The sequence below is a fragment of the Leguminivora glycinivorella genome, chromosome 24, assembly GCF_023078275.1.
Source record: "Leguminivora glycinivorella isolate SPB_JAAS2020 chromosome 24, LegGlyc_1.1, whole genome shotgun sequence".
Classification (NCBI taxonomy): Eukaryota; Metazoa; Arthropoda; class Insecta; order Lepidoptera; family Tortricidae; genus Leguminivora; species Leguminivora glycinivorella.
Window position 1 is genome coordinate 12,760,575 of NC_062994.1, and position 16,865 is coordinate 12,777,439.

Sequence of the window (16,865 nt, forward strand, 5' to 3'; positions counted from 1 at the left end):
ATGATATATTATAAAATGTAAATAAATAAATTCGTAATAATACACCAGCTACGTATCAGTACAATATCTTACAATCGTTAAGAATTACTACAACTAGCCGTATTGAAATAAATATATAATGTGATACAATGGTTCAGGTATTTTGAGCACATTTGTACAATAATATTTAAGTAATGTGCTCAAAAATATCTAAAAGAGATCTCTAGTGGAGTCCAAGAATACACGTACAGCCAACTATGGTTTTAATACTCTCAATTCTTTATCATCAGGTTACTTTCAAATCCATAAATGAATGTTGGAACATGTGTATTATACATTTATCTATCATATTTTGCAGTTGACTGTACAAAAGGCCTCATTGCACTACGTAGGTTTTAATGCCACTTAAAATATTCAAAAGTAGAATTTGTGACTTCTTAGCGCTTGGTTGTATGTGGCAATAAAACCTTTACAAATATTACAGCTTACATCTGTTTCTTTATATAGGAAAGCTTAACTAAGTCTAACCTAATCTATATACAGTACATATAATCACAATGTATAATACAGCACTAGTTCAAGGTTACAGATACCTATGGCCTCAAAATATGCTAGACATTACTAGGTATCTATAGTAGTCAAAATACCCACGAAGGTACAGCTTAGAAAAAAGGAGTAGAAATGGTGGCAACATAGTCTCGTCATCCCTTTCTTACCAATTTGTGTGAGAAACCGAGACACGACGATGTTGCCACTTTTTTAATTCTCACTATTTTTTTTCTAGGCGGTAAGTTGTTTAGAAGTAATATCTAAGCTCATTTTAGGCTTACAATATAGGTAATTCATATAGCAGACGGAACTAAATCATTTTGACGGCTTTGTACTGAGCGAATTAACAAAATATTTTCGTTATTTATAACACAACACTATCTAAGTACATATAAAGTGTTATTTGAGATCTTAAGTTTGTCCTTAATAGTTATAACGTGCCAACTAAATAAATTTCAACATTTAAATATGGCAAGAAAGAGTTTGTAAATTTCATTTATTCTTGTGTTGAAGAATAATCTATTGATGAAATAAAACTATGGAAACGGATTAAATTGCGTATAATGAACTTACAATTCATCCCTTGAATTGATGACGAATTGGGTATGAATTGTAAATTCATTATACGCGATTTAATTCGTTTCCATGGTTTTATTTCATGAGTAACTATCGGGGTAACCGAAGACAATATTAATTTTTTGATCAATTTCAAATCTAATAAAATAGGAATTAGATATTGCCCAATGAAAAAACTTATCAAACATTCTATTTTTTCACATTAGGCCTCAACTCGATGATCTATTGTGAAAACCCTACGAGACTCTAACCGAGTAAAAAGGTATAAAATTGTCTACAAGTATAATTCGCTAGATTGTAGCATTCGACAGTCTTCCCTTGATATTGAGCACGAAGTTAGGCTTGATAGTGCGAGTGATCGCCTTGGACCTATTTAAGGCATAAGTACAAGTAGTGGAAATTTCACGATTGGTCTATTTCACAACACAGTGACAATATCACCCGACAGCGATATTTCGCCGTTCATTGCCTGTTTAACAAGTAAATAAAGACGCTGAGTAACAATGTTACTTATCAACCTAGAAAAAGGCACAGAACTGTCAGTGTCAAGTGTCAATGTCACTGGTGAAGAAAGCCATAGGCCATTAGGCCAAAAGTTTCATAATCTGGCCAATAGGTGGCGGTGGCTTTGGACTAAACTATAAATTTTCATAAAATGTCTTAGGTTTAAAACCTTTCGTATGCGTTGTCCTGTGCACAACACAGTCCAAACATCAAATTTTTGACAAAGGCATCTCAAATTTACACGTCCATATAATGTCAAAGTCCTTGCTTTTTGATAGTTTTAATATTTCCAAAAGGTGTCTACTCATCGAGGCTTGTCACCGCTCGCTGCGTAGACAACCATCCACTCACCATCTCAACTGTATCGTTGGTCACTTGTCCCTTTTGTTGAATGAGTGACGCATCTATTTTACCAGTAGTCTGTATCTATCACGTCGCTATGAAGACGGTTATCCATTAACGATCTCAATAAGCGAGACGACTAAAAAAAACTAATTAGTCCGTCAGTTAGATTATCAAAGAATTTTAGACACGTATTTTTTTCTCGTAAACGAAAAATGACAACGGTACAGTGCGTTGAAGTTTCGCGTGACGTCACGCCTAGGTACAATTATTACTTAGAAGTGACGTCACAAGCCCTAACTCCGGAACTTTGATGCTCTATATCTTTGTATTTTTTCATTAATTAGAAAAAGCGAAAAATACGTGTTCAGTATTTTTGGACGATCTAACTGACGGACTTAACAGAATGCCATTTTTTTATGTAGTCGTCATCCCTATTATATAATTTGTTATACAAGAAACTACATATTCATTAGTCGAAGAGTCGATTACTCCGGAACTCTGGGAGGCGTGCGCGGAGCCGAAGCACAGTATAATAAAGAGTACTGTCGTACAGTATGGCCACTCCCGCTCCCCGCTGAAAGCGCCGCCCACCCCCCTCTCGGTTGTCTCACAGTTACCGCCTGTCAAAAACGCGAACAGTCGACCTGTCATATTTCACTCATACAAGCGGACGCGTTGACCTACACGAGCTTAGACTGTGTTCTAGGAACGCGCCTCTTTCATCCATCGCCAGTGTCCGAGGTGTGGCCGAAGCCAACACGTAAATGCCCTTATATTGATTTAAAATAACACGATCTTCACTCATATTATTAAATTAAAACGGGGCTTAATCTACCCCTGACCACGGACATAATATCATGTCCGAAACGTCGGGTTAAATATAAACGTAAGTTTTACGCGATTAAGTCCCGTTTTAATTTAATAATACGTAGATGCCTTTTTGACACACCGATCGGTTATTGTTTGGTTGCCCTTAAAGTCCGTCACACACGTATCTCCCCTTCCTGCGGAGGGGTGAGTGTGCGCTAGCAGTGGAACTGCTGCTGCGTGATGGCGGAGAGGTCCTTCATGAGGCCCTCGAGGTTCTGCATCTCTCTCGCCAGCCGCTCCGTAGAGCGGGATGGCGTGAGCGCTTCCAGCTCTGACGGGCAGTGTGGGACGCTGCCTCCTGTAGGTAAAATGACAGAATATAATTAAATATGTGACGTCGAGCTACATCTACGCAAAAGTCCTGTTATGGTAATAGATTCTAAATTGTAATAGATTCATTTTTAGTTTCTCAAAGGGGCTATTTTTTTTTTCAAATTTGTCCACACACTTTTTTTTATTTGGAATTTTTTGTGGTTTCCAATCAGAATCGCGAGCTCTTTCAATCCTTATAGGAGAAAAAAGTGTCCCAAGGTTTTTTCCCTTTGCGTTCCCATTTTTTCATTCATTTTTTATGGCGGTAACGGAATGGAAGGTATGAAAAATGTATGGAAATCTTGGGACTTTTTTTCTCCTATCAGGATCGGAACACCTTACGATTCTGAGTATGAATCGCGTAAAAAATAACCGTGTTACATAAAAGTGAGGTGGACAACTTTGAAAGAAATGGCTCACATAAAGAAAATAAAATAATAATTTTACCTAGCTGCAGTCTATTGGGGATGTGTCCGGGAGACGAGCTGTTGCTCTTCTTGTAAGGTGACGTCTCTCTTACGCTGCCTGCGAGAGAAATAAAACTAATAAGTTCCAGGATCCATTAGTTTAACTGCTAGCTCTGCTACTTAGTTTACTAAGGCACCGGCCCCATTAAAAGCGATGAGCTACCGGCGATAAAAAAGAAAAAAAAACCGGCCAAGAGCATGTCGGGCCACGCTCAGTGTAGGGTTCCTTAGTTTTCCGTATTTTTCTCGAAAACTACTGAACCTATCAAGTTCAAAACAATTTTCCTAGAAAGTGTTTATAAAGTTCTACCTTTGTGATTTTTTTCATATTTTGGCAATTTTTTTTTCCTTTAGCAGCGATTATTTCCGAAAATATTAATATTAGCAAAAAACGATTGTAGTAAACCCTTATTAATTTTAAATACCTATCCAAAAATATATCACACGATGGGTTTGGAATGAAAAAAAAATCAGTCCCCACTTTACATATAGGGGGTACCCTATACCAAATTTCAGTATTCTAGTGCCAACGGTCACTGAGATTATCCGCGGACGGACGGACGGACAGACAGACATGGCGAAACTATAAGGGTTCCTAGTTGACGACGGAACCCTAAAAAAAGATAGTCGCACCCGTGTAGATAAAAGAGATGCGACCGCCGAACGATGAACTATAAATCGCTCACTCTCTTTTATTTACACGGGTGCGACTATCTTTTATTAATTTTATAGCTCCTCTTTTAGGTTCTTTCTAAGGTATGTTTTATTTTTCTTACCCTGCCCATGACTGGGCGTGGAATGCGGCGAGTCAGCGAAGCTGTGCAGCGGGCCTGCGCAGGCGCGCCGCTGTAGACTCCCGCCGGTGCCGCTGAGGGAGCCACTGGCGCCGCTCGCGCCGCTGGCGCCGGTCCCGCTCAGGCCTCCAGCGTCGCTGCTCATTGAGTCACGACTGTAAAAAAAAAATTGAAAGTCATCTTGCATTAAAAAATTGTTTGGACGACCGGTCTGACCTAGCGCGTAGTGGCCCTGCCTGCTAAGCCGATGTCCTAGGTTCAAATCCCGGTAAGGGCACTTATTTTTGAGATGAGCACGGATATTTGTTCCTGTCATGGATGTTTTCTATGTATATGATCTGAGTGCCCACAACACAAGCCTTCTTGAGCTTACCGTGGAACTCAGTCAATCTGTTTGAGAATGTCCTTTAATATAATGTCCTTTAATATTTAAAATATTTAAGTATAAAATGTATAGATATATGTGGAAACCCTTATTAAACAACATAATGGCTCATATGTCACAACACTGGCGGACGTAGTTATTCCAATACAACAGATGGCGCTACTTGCACATCAACAACGCTCAAAAAAATGCGTCGCGCTCTCGACATGTAAAGGCGGGGTCGCTACTCTTGAGAAAGGTTCTCGAAATTGGACCGAAACATGTCGAACGCTATATCGACTTAATACGTGAGTAACCCGCTTAAAATATTTTTAAACGCTCAAAACCTCCCGTTCTAACACAGATGGTGGTTGGTGTATAAAATGTTATTAGAGAGAGAGAAAGAGAGAGACTAAGATGTAATAGGTAGTTTTAATTTTATTTTTTTTATACACCGAATAAACGTTTCTCTCTTTCTAGTGCCTCCGAAATAATAGATAGCGCAACGTATAAATCAACAATGTGCCAACTCCCGTTCTAGACTACAGATGGCGCTGTAAGTAAAAAGATGCGACTCACTGCGTGTAATGTCCTAGCGGCTCGTAAGCGACATAGTGTCCGCGTTCCCTCGCCGCGCATGCGTAGATGTCGGAACCAGCTGGTGTGATCCCACCGACATAACAGATGGCGCCACCCATAAAAGCTTCTCGTTCTAAAGTACAGATGGCGCTACTCACTGCGTGTAATGTCCTAGCGGCTCGTAAGCGACATAGTGTCCTCGTTCCCTCGCCGCGCATGCGTAGATGTCGGAGCCGGCGGGCGTGGTGCCTCCGAGCGGCGCGCACGCGGCTCCTAAAGGGCATGTGCCGCCTCCGCCTGTGGGTGAAGAAAATATGTTAATATTGTGTTATTATAAACTATGATAGAGTATATCGATTTAAACTAACACGATTTTTACTCATACTTTTATATGAAAACGGGACTTAATAGCATAAGACTTACGTTTATATTTGGCCAGCCAGTCTACCTGTGACCACGGACGTAATGTCACGTCACGTCCGAAACGTCGGGCTAAATATCTTACGCGAAAAAGTCCCGTTTTCATTTAAAAATATGATAGAGTATTTTTCACTTCACATATAAAATGGTTGCTTTATAAAATAACTATATTAATGTCTGTTTTCTTTCTGATTTTGTTTCAAATGTTAACTTCTTAGGGCCACTTGCAGCAACGAAAACGGAGGGTTAACCCACCATTTCATATGAAATTTGTCAAATAATACATTACAGCAAACATTTTTAGGCTAATGGTAGGTTTATTAGATAACTTATTAGTTAAACATTAACTTGTCAAAAATATCCCTTATAAAATGTAATTTTGTAGGTTAAATATTTGGTTATGACAATAATTTATCAAAAAAAATTTTGTTAAGTGAAGGCTTGCCAAAATATAATTTTGACAGTAGTTGGTTGTCAAGTATCAATTTGCTAAACAAGTTTTGGTCAAACGATAGGACACCGAAATTTGACAGATGACAGCCCACCAACCTGAGTTAAGTGGTTGGTGCAAGTGGGTCTTACAGTCTTAAACTTAAAAGTAAACCTAGTTTAGAAGGCTTAGGCTTTAGTTTACTACACGGTGCGAGTGGCGTATGTGGCAACGGACTGCCATGGTGCCGTACGCATATAAACTCGAGCGAGCTCTGTGGCAACAGGGGCGCCACGCTAGTGGCGAGATTTAAAACTATTCTTTACAATAACCAGTAGACTTTACTTACAAGGCGCGGGCGGCGTGTATGAGTTGCTATGCGAGAGAGGACTGTGGTGACAGTGGCGCCACGCCCGCCAGCAGCGGCGAGACTTGGAAACACTTCAAAACAAGTAGTGTGGCGCCAGGCAAGTTAACGGCGAGATTTGGAACTATCCTTTTTAATAACAAGTAGTTTTTAACCCCCTTTTTGTTTAGTTTGACGTGTCTGTCTGTCTGTGGCATCATAGCTTTCCAAAAGGATGAACCGATTTATATTTCAATTTTTTTTGGAAACTTAATTAGTCGAGATAGATATTTCGGTTTTTTTTTACTTACAAGGCGCGGGCGGCGGGTGCGCCAGCGAGTGTGTATGAGGCAGCGTGTTGTGCGCATGCCCGGGGTGCGCGTGCGCATGTAGCGATGCTAGCGACGACTGTGGCGACAGTGGCGCCACGCCCGCCAGCAGCGGCGTGCTCTGGAAACACTCCTGCTGGAGTAATGATATGTCATATGTTAATGTGGATCGAGCGATCTTTTCACTCGTAATGTAACAGTTTACTATAGCCTCGTAGCACCCACCATACAAAATCTTTGCAAGGGAATTTTGATTTTTATTGTACTTGTGATTGAATTCAATTTCAATTGTTCGAAAAATTTTAGAAACAAAAGAAATTATATTTTATTTGTTTGCATGAGAGTTAAAATTCCATTGAAACCATTATGTACATACTTTAGAAAGTACATTGGGCGCCACGAGGATAGGCTATTTTCCTTCTAATCAAATCAGCTTCTTTTTAAGAACTGTCAAAACGATCTTGAACGGTTTGTTAATAAGGAATTAATATTAAATCGAATTGAGTGACGTCACGGTCAACTGATTCACTTTATATATTTCTATCTGATTCATAAAATATAAATTGGAGTTAAAAATAACTCCTGTCCCTGTTTTTCTTATAATTATCTGATGCTTTATTTCGTGCATGGTATACAATATTTTATTTTAAGTACAGTCAAGTTGTCTATAATGTGTTTAACACTATGGATTTTTTCCGAAATAAAAATTATTGAATTGAATTATAATAGCTTAGTTTGTAAAAGCTTAGTGATGATCTTTCTTTCAGCTAATTCTCAGAGCTACTTTTTTGGTCTTTATTGTCAGAGCGAATTTATTGTCGAACTGTTTTTTTAATCACACATAAGTAACCAACTTCGGAAGTTCGAAAACGAAGCTCTCTAAAGCTATTTGATTTTAATATTTTCAACCACCTATTACAAAGGATCATAATAATACAAAACGATTTCAAAATTAATAATTGCCGGACTTCATGCCAAAAACGAACAACTTGCTATTGTCAAAATGTAAAAAGTAAGTTTCAACTATTATGCAAGAATCTATAAGTTTAAGTTTCCTGTTATAAAATATAGATGGCACTGTACTCTCTTTATGTTACTAAGAGCAAATCACTCAAATACTTCGATCAGCTGTCGTATTATTCATCCAATTTTATCACTTATCTATGTGGATAAAGCATCCGTCACGCTTTGACTAGCATGTCAGTGAGTATGACAGATGTCTTATCCACGTGGGTTACTAATATTATAAATGGGAAAGTGTGTGTGTCTGTTTCTTTGTCCATCTTTCACGGCAAAACGGAGCGAACAAGTGTCGTGTGTCGAACAAAGTGGAGATGCTTGAAGGGAAGGAGACTGACATAGACTACTTGTTGTCTCTTTCTAACGCAAGCGAAGCGGCAAAAGCTAGTAAGTGATAAAATTGGAAGCATAATACGCCGGCAGCTTCAGAGTAGTTAGCTTACCTGTTCTGGATGCGGCAGTCCCAGTGGTGGGCGCATGGCGCGGCGCTCGCACGTGCCCCCCGCGCACCCCGCGCCCACGCCCACTCCCACGCCCATGCCCGTCATCGCTGTGGACGAATACAGATTAATGGAGCTGGTCGTGGAACATAACGGCACCGGTCATGGAACATTGGAATCTAAGTTAACACTTAGATAAATGGTATACTGATCGTGGAACATTTTAAGGTAAAACTGAATTAATAATATAAAATGCCAACGACAAATCTTGGGAATAGATGTAAAAGCGAACCCCAAGAACAGAGCCGAGAGAAAGGATAAAGATATAGTACCTATCTATTTCTGATAATTTCATTGACAGTTTCTTACAGTTTCACTGTATAAAAATATAATTTCCCATTCGCTCTTCTTGTTTCCGTTGCATTTAATAAAAGATAAATCTGTGTTAGCCTATTATATAATTACATTTTTTTATTCTAGTTATGGGCTCATGGGCACTATAGCGCCAAAAAATCAAAAATAAATGAAAAAGCGGCTCATAATTTTAAACAAACACAATAAAATAATCAAATGAAAATTAATCAAGTAACAAAAAAAAACAAACAAAATAAATGAAATAAAATCTCACGTCGATAAGCACAGACGTTGCACGACCTCGGCGCAGGCGACGAGCGTAGTGGAGCTGTCTCGTCTGAGCCCGCGCAAGACGGCGAGCGCCGGTCTAATCAGCGAAGCGAAAATAAACATAATTAAAACAAAATGTAAAGTAAAACGTAATAAAATAAATTTTACAAATTAAAAGACATGCCACAAAAGTTTAATAGAAAAAATCTTAACAATATTAAAAAGGTAATAGGCACTATTAGTTCGTATTCGTGTCCCTATCGCACTTACAAATTGCTCGAAAGGGACGGCCTGATGTCATATCATTTATCGCGCCACCATGATTGTCTGCCTGGTAATGATCATAATCGACATTGCATGGTACCATGGACACATCGTTTTATTCGAACTGAATTGAAAATCGATGGTATCCTACCCTACAAATTAAATGTGATTGAGATAATTATCAAACAAAACTAAACTACTTCCATTTCCATTGGAATATTTCTTAACATCCTCAGTCCTCGTGTACAAAGGAGAATGGGCATTTTGTCCCATGGATGTGTACAGATGGGACATTGCCCGTCTGAAAGGGCTTATTAATAGCATTATTTTGTTGTATGACACCAACTATGGATCACTTGCTGGGACTGAGTTATTTAAAAAAAAGTATGGCGAATATAAACTGTTTATTGAGTAATAAAAGGTTCCAAATTCAAAAACAAAAACAAATGCTTTCAGGACTCAGGACGATATATATTCAAATATATTAAACGTCCATTATAGGATCCTTGTCCATTACCGGTGCACGGATACTGACCGACATAAGTAGGCACGTAGTGTCTGCGGTCGAGGCTGGCGGGCGGCGGGTGGCGCGCGGGCTCATACTCGGCGGGGGCGCGCGTCAGAGTGAGTGTTGAGGACGCCAGCGCCGACGGCCCGTCCACGCTGCCCGCTGATACTGAAATCAATAAGATATTGTGTGAGACTTTATTCAAAATATCGTCATGAAAATTAAACATTTAGTGAAACTATTACTTAAAATGCTGTTAGTTTTGGAGGAACTTAGTTCTACTCAACTTTTGAATCTCAGTTTTGACAATTTGGCCCATATCCTTAGCTTGATATGTGTTAAAATGTCAAATATTAATATTAGCGCCATCTAGCCGAGCGTCCTCCAAAGGTGTATCACCATCTAGGTCACCGTACCTTTTTCTGTATGGTTTTGAGGTACGTTTTTTTCTTAGATTTTATCTGTCTATACGGAGTTACATGTCTCTGGTTTCATCATTTGTAAAAGCGTGTTTTCTAGTGTTTTTAAACTATTAATTTATATGTACTGTTTTCTGTGCCAATATCTGGAGTGTGTTAGTGCGCGTACTCTTACTAGCAGAGCTCAGGCTCTTGTCCAGGTGTTTGTCCAGCTGGTCGCGGCTCCAGATGTCTGGCAGGTGCTGACACCTGGAGTGTAATATCTAGAGTGTGTTAGTGCGCGTACTCTTACTAGCAGAGCTGTGCAGGCTCTTGTCCAGGTGTTTGAGCTCCATCTGGTCGTGGTGGATCCAGAGGTCTGGCGGCTTGATGCCGGCGGACGCTGACGACTTCTGGTAGGTGCTGCAACAGACAGAACGAGTCAATATCACACAATATGGTACCTACGCAATAGTTATTCCTAAGTAAATTTATTTGTGTTAGTTTTTAGTAAACATCTCACTATGTCGATTACCATAAATACGAGACTTGCTTCTATCTTGACATGAATAAACTGACAAAGCGACTTAATAGCAATCGACAAAGTGGGACGTTTTACTAAACACACTCATATTTTTCAGATGAGTAATTATAATAGATTTTAAGATATTTTTTTATTCATTATCGCTAGGATCTTCATTTATTTCTACATTCAACAAAACTCATCACACGGTCGTGGACTCATGTGAAGTTACAGTTTTTGTTTCTCGTGCTAACAATGTATCTTTTACAAATATTAACATAATTGGGTAATGTCAGAACAACTATTTTAATCGACTTTACAAACTATTTTAATCGACTGCGATCTACTGATTAAAGAAACTGATTACCTGGTATGCGGCGACAGTGGCGGCGCCTTGCGGCAACACAAGGAAAGTGCGAGGGCAGCGGCGAGCGCGAGCACGGCGCACGCGCCGCCCGCCGATGCCCACAGCCACGCCGACGTGGCGCCCGCCAGCCCACCGCCGCCCGTGTCTATTGACATAAAAAAATACTTTTAATTTACTACTACTACTACTACTAAATGTGAAAAATGTCTGCCTTGAGTGAGACTTGAACTCACGGCCTCTGGACCGATACTCCAGCGCTCTGCCAACTGAGCCACCAAGACTTCAACCAAGCCAGCGAAATTTTCCACTACTAAGGTCAATCAGGTCAAGGTTTCGCTGGCTTGGTTGAAGTCTTGGTGGCTCAGTTGGCAGAGCGCTGGAGTATCGATCCAGAGGCCGTGAGTTCAAGTTTCACCCAAGGCAGAAATTTTCCACTTTTAAATTTATTCTAAGCCTAGTGGCATCGATTGCAGACGTTTCTGCTAATCAGAAGTTAAAAATCTTCATAAGTATTCCACAAAGTGATAGCATTAGTAATTCTAAAGATAGTAATGTGACAGAGAGACAGACGGACAGAGTCGCACCATAAGGGTTTCTTTAGTAGGTACCTTTTTGGTACGGAACCCTAATAGTACCTGGGTTCTGAGTTGGAAAATTAGGGTTTCCCAGGACCTAAGATATATCGATTTTTTTTACCCTCGAAAACCCCCACATAACAAATTTAAGCGAAAGCGTTAGAGCGATTTCCGAGATCGCCGGTATATATATTGGTCGTTTAAGGGTATTAGACATCTACTCGTATTACAAATATAAAACGAATGCAACTTAGTGGATAAGTAATTATTAAATATTAAATTCGTAAGGTTATGATGGTACCAGAGTTGAACAAAAATTGACAATTTTAAACCATTTTTAGGTTCCTTAATAAATACTCATGTCCATCACTGGGCCCTTGTCCATTATTGGTACTGTTAATTTTTGGTCATATTTAGGTTCTAAAGCTCTTTTTTTTATACTAACAGAGATTAACGTTAACAGAGATTATTTAAATTGTACATAATAAAAACAGGTCTCACCAACTCTCGCCGGTGGCATACGATATAGGTACCTACTACCTACCTACTACACAGAACGGGCCAACTCCCTTGATATTCTTGGCTTGAACCTTGAAGGAGTAAGTAGTTCTTGCTCGAAGCCTTTCTACTCTTTTTCTCATTCGACATTATAACTGTTCTAAATTAGTAGTGTTCATTATTTACCAATACCAGTCGTGTATGAGATGGGCGCGCAGAATGGACCTACGCCCCATGCTATTCTTCGCTTGAACATTTAAGGAGTAAGTAGTTCTTGCCCGAAGCCTTTCTACTCTTGCTCTCGGGCGATCGCCTATTTATGCTACCAGTAGATATTACACCTGAGTATATATTGTCACTTACCAATGCCCGTAGTATATGAAATAGGCGCGCAGAACGGGCCAACTCCCTTACTGTTCTTCGCTTGAACCTTGAAGGAGTAAGTAGTTCTGGCCCGAAGCCGAGAGAGTACTCTTGCTCTCGGGCGATCGTCTATTTATGACACTACTAGATATTACGAGTACACCTGAGTATGTATTGTCACTTACCAATGCCCGTAGTATATGAAATAGGCGCACAGAACGGGCCAATTCCCTTACTGTTCTTCGCTTGAACTTTGAAGGAGTAAGTGGTTCTGGCCCCAAGCCTTTCTACTCTTGCTCTAGGGCGATCGCCTATTTATGCTACTAGTAGATATTACACCTGAGTATATATTGTCACTTACCAATGCCCGTAGTATATGAAATAGGCGCGCGGAACGGGCCAACTCCCTTACTGTTCTTCGCTTGAACCTTGAAGGAGTAAGTGGTTCTGGCCCGAAGCCTCTCGACTCTTGCCCTCGGGCGGTCGCCTATTTACTCTACTAGTAGATATTATATACTACAAATACCAGTATAAGAGATGGGCGCGCAGAAAGGGTCAATATGGCTATTCTTGAAAGAGTTTGTAGCTTGGTAGTTCTGGTCTGTTAGCCTATCAACTCGTGCTTTTATTCAATATTGTAACTAAATTAGTAGTGCTACTTACCAATGCCCGTAGTATAGGATATGGGCGCACAGAACGGGCCAACTCCCTTACTGTTCTTCGCTTGAACCTTGAAGGAGTAAGTGGTTCTGGCCCGAAGCCTCTCGACTCTTGCCCTCGGGCGGTCGCCCTCCACTTTCTGCACGGTCCAGTCGCCTGCGCCCGCGCCGGCGGGGGCGTACATTATTGTGTAGCCTGCAACATACAATATCTATTGAGACTTTTAAAAAACGGGAACAATAATAATGAGATTTGACGATCTATCTGGCTCAGTCGGTACTGTCGGTAGTGACCCTGCCTGCTGAGCCGCGGACCTGGGTTCGAATCCCGGTAAGGGCATTTATTTGTGTGATGAACACAGATATTTGTCCCTGAGTCATGGATGTTTTCTATGTATATAAGTATGTATTTATCTATTTAAGTATGTATATCGTCGCTTAGCACCATAGTACAAGCTTTGCTTAGTTTGGGGCTAAGTTGATCTGTGTAAGGTGTCCCCAATGTTTATTTATTTGCAAATAATAGGTGTAGGTATTTAAAAATTATACTTGAACCATTATTAAATTTTCTAGAAAACTTCATTAGAATGTAAATTTCTTATTAGAAGTTTCCGTTCAAATTAGATTACCTACTCTACTACTCACAATACAAATGCCGTGGTCGCACTTTTATCACCTACCATGGCACGTGTCACTTTCCCACTACAAGCGCGTTATAATGTGACAGACATGGAGACGAATGATGAAAAGCCGAGAATCTTAGCTTAAGGTAACAGTAGGGGGCCGATTTTTGAATGTCCGCCATTCGTTTTCGTGAAATTCGTTCAATAATATCTCCACTACCAGCGACTTAAATTCCACTAACGGAATCGAAAACTAGTGGTCATTACCACTAGTTTTTAAAATAACTGGCCGTCATTTTTCAAAAAAAGCATTATGTCGTTTTCCACAGACTTTCGAACGGCGAATTCATGCGTTCGAAATTCAAAAATCTATCCCCAGATTGTGGTTCAACAATAATTACTTACTCCGTTGGCTCAGTGCCCCAGAATGGGACTTGGCCTCCGATACAAGACAGCGCCACTTTTCTCGGTCCTATGCTACCTCTCGCCAATTCTTGACTCGTTTAACAATGTTTATAACTATATCAACATTTTTTTACTCACCTGTAATAACCCCATTAGGCTTCGCCGGCGGCGTCCACACGAGGTCCACGACCCGCGCGGCGGGCGCGGCGGCCGACGCGCGCAAGTCGCGCGGGGCGGACGCGGGCGCGGCTTCCAGTGTCGTGTTGGAAACTAGCATGGACCACGCGGACTCTTGACCTCCTGGGGACATAATACTTCATCCATAAGTAAAAACTCATTGGGAAATTGTGTAGTGTGCCAGAATTTAACTTTAGCATTTAGTTCTTAGCTATGGTTCAGCGATCCGAAAACAGTTATTTTTAGTGGATAGAACAAGGATACTAACCTTAAATGATTTTGAAAGGGAACACATAGTGTCGTTCACGGTTGAGGACATTGAGTAGTAATTTGAAGTACGATCATATTAGATTTGTTTACCACTGTCCTTAAAATCGAATATAAACCCTTAATGAGTTATTTTCTAGCTTAGTAAATTATAAAACTTGCAAGGTTAAATCGGCTAGCAAACGATTGACGCCAGTAAATATAAATCTGCAAGCATCTCGCTGCAAAAGTTATTATGGCTTCTCCTAACTATACAATACAATATAATACAAATCGTACAATTTATCGTATCTATTTACAATTTAAATAAAAAAAGGTCCTGCGAACCGTATAAAGTTACAATTTGGTGCTCCTAACCAGGATACTTACCTTTAATGAGTTTGACAGCGAACTCGTAAAGCGTGAACGGTTTGAGATCGTCCAGCATACAATTAAGGTCAGTTGCGTTGAAGCTGCGCGCTCTCTGTCCGGCGCCTGCGGCCGCGTAGCGCACCACGTAACGACGCCCGTCTGTTGCCGTCTGTTAATACAGAATAAAATAGAAAATATAATAGAATAGAATATTTTTTATTCGAAAGCACGCAGATAATAATCAATTTTACACATTCCTAGACTTATCACTGCTACAGGGCTTACATTGGACATACTGCTTGCTACTGCCTACAGACAACTGCTTATCATTGATGTTGTTTTGCAAAAAAACATTCTTCGTAGCGACGTCACTGGCTGTTACGGTCTTGGTGAGATTGTCTGCAAGAGATTCCTTTTTTGCCCTTCCTGCATTAGGTTCAGCGCTGATGTTGATGCTCGCCAGGCAACGCGTTTCATTGCTGGCTTTCACAATCTCACTGTATGGGGTGGGTGGAGGCGGCGCGTTCTCAGACATGCCTTGAGGCTTGATCGTATTTTCAAGTCCGCACAATTTCTCACTCATCGCATCCACTTTACTTGTACACACAGTGAGAGCAGAATGGAAGCGCTCGATTGTAGAGACTGTATCTGCTAGGCGCTCCGTCAAGTTTGTAATTTGTTCCCGAAGCAGTTTTATTTCAAGGTCGGGAGATATCGACATGGATTCGTCTTTGTCTAGGTAGCTAGGTAGGTAGGGCTCCGGCAAACCGCAGGAGGCTGAGGGGGGTTTCCGTAGCGGCACATTCTTGATACTTGTCGGGGTCCCCACAGGAGTTTCACTGTTATTACCGCCCTTTTTTGCGGCCGCGGCACATTCAGGACAGATCCAGGTTTGCTTTTCAGCCTCGGAAAGGTTTTTAAAGGTACAGTTATAATGGTACAACTTCCTGCAGTTTTCCGCCATACATTGCAAGAATTCTTCTCCTACTAACATCTCCGATTGGCACCCATTACAAATCATGCGAGTATTCCCAGATGCTCGAAACAATAGGGCGTAGCAATGCGGCGTAGCTCGTAGCACGTAGCACTAGTTCGTAGTCGTATGTGGCGTAGCCGATGCGTTGTATTGTGACGTTACTCGCGGCTAGTAGCAAGCTATTTCGCCGCGGCGAGAACTCTCCTTCGTGGCTCGGTGGATCCAATAGCAAGCTGCTATGCGGGCGTCCCGGGTTCGATGCCCAGGAAATGAGAAACAAAAAGGCAAAAAGTCTCACCACGACAAACACCTCCGCCGAAGCACAGTTCCTACAAGCTATCTCACTCTAGTGCCGCCCACTGGGCGGAGTCGGCTCATAAGAACAGCTCAAGAGCAACAAGAAATCAGAAATTTAGACGTCAACCAATCACAAAAAAGAAAATAAACAAATTCAAATGAGGCGAAAGTCACCAAAAACGCGTCCGCACGTAGCGAGTGAGCGGACGAGACCATGACCACGAGACCATTTATAATATTAGTATGGAATAGCATTCATACTCTACAGTGACTGTGACTGCCATGAGTAAGACTTGAACACGTCCTCTGGTTCTCTGCATTACTTGTTATTTTTGCATTACTTGCATTTAAATAAAAAAATTACTAGTCGAAGACTAATAGGCTAGTTTCCAACTAGTCAATTCAACTTCTTTTTAAGAACTGTCAAAACGATTTGCTTATGTGGAATTTATATGAAACTAGCTTTTACCCGCAGCTTCGCTCGCGTTAGAAAGAGACAAAAAGTAGCCTATGTCACTCTCCATCCCTTCGACTATCTCCACTTAAAAAATCACGTCAATTCGTAGCTCCGTTTAACCGTGAAAGACGGACAAACAAACAGACACACACACTTTCCCATTTATAATATTAGTATGGATATGGATCGCGAGGAGTGACGTCACGGTC

The 16,865-nt window shown here is 40.7% G+C and overlaps 1 protein-coding gene across 1 annotated transcript in view; it reads right to left on the reverse strand.

Annotated features, from left to right (window-relative positions):
* Window positions 1-2,925: 2,925 nt before the first annotated feature.
* LOC125238541 (netrin receptor DCC) overlaps window positions 2,926-16,865 on the reverse strand; it is a 302,944-nt gene continuing 289,004 nt past the window's right edge. Inside the window, exons 21-33 of the mRNA XM_048145875.1 lie at window positions 14,945-15,095; window positions 14,270-14,431; window positions 13,108-13,299; window positions 11,009-11,153; window positions 10,426-10,541; window positions 9,748-9,888; window positions 8,953-9,045; window positions 8,328-8,434; window positions 6,847-7,000; window positions 5,498-5,636; window positions 4,379-4,551; window positions 3,583-3,660; window positions 2,926-3,121 (exon numbers count right to left, since the gene is read on the reverse strand). Of these exons, the coding sequence (XP_048001832.1) occupies window positions 2,979-3,121; window positions 3,583-3,660; window positions 4,379-4,551; window positions 5,498-5,636; window positions 6,847-7,000; window positions 8,328-8,434; window positions 8,953-9,045; window positions 9,748-9,888; window positions 10,426-10,541; window positions 11,009-11,153; window positions 13,108-13,299; window positions 14,270-14,431; window positions 14,945-15,095 (1,794 nt within the window). The 3' untranslated portion in view covers window positions 2,926-2,978. The remainder of the gene's footprint in view (window positions 3,122-3,582; window positions 3,661-4,378; window positions 4,552-5,497; window positions 5,637-6,846; window positions 7,001-8,327; window positions 8,435-8,952; window positions 9,046-9,747; window positions 9,889-10,425; window positions 10,542-11,008; window positions 11,154-13,107; window positions 13,300-14,269; window positions 14,432-14,944; window positions 15,096-16,865) is intronic.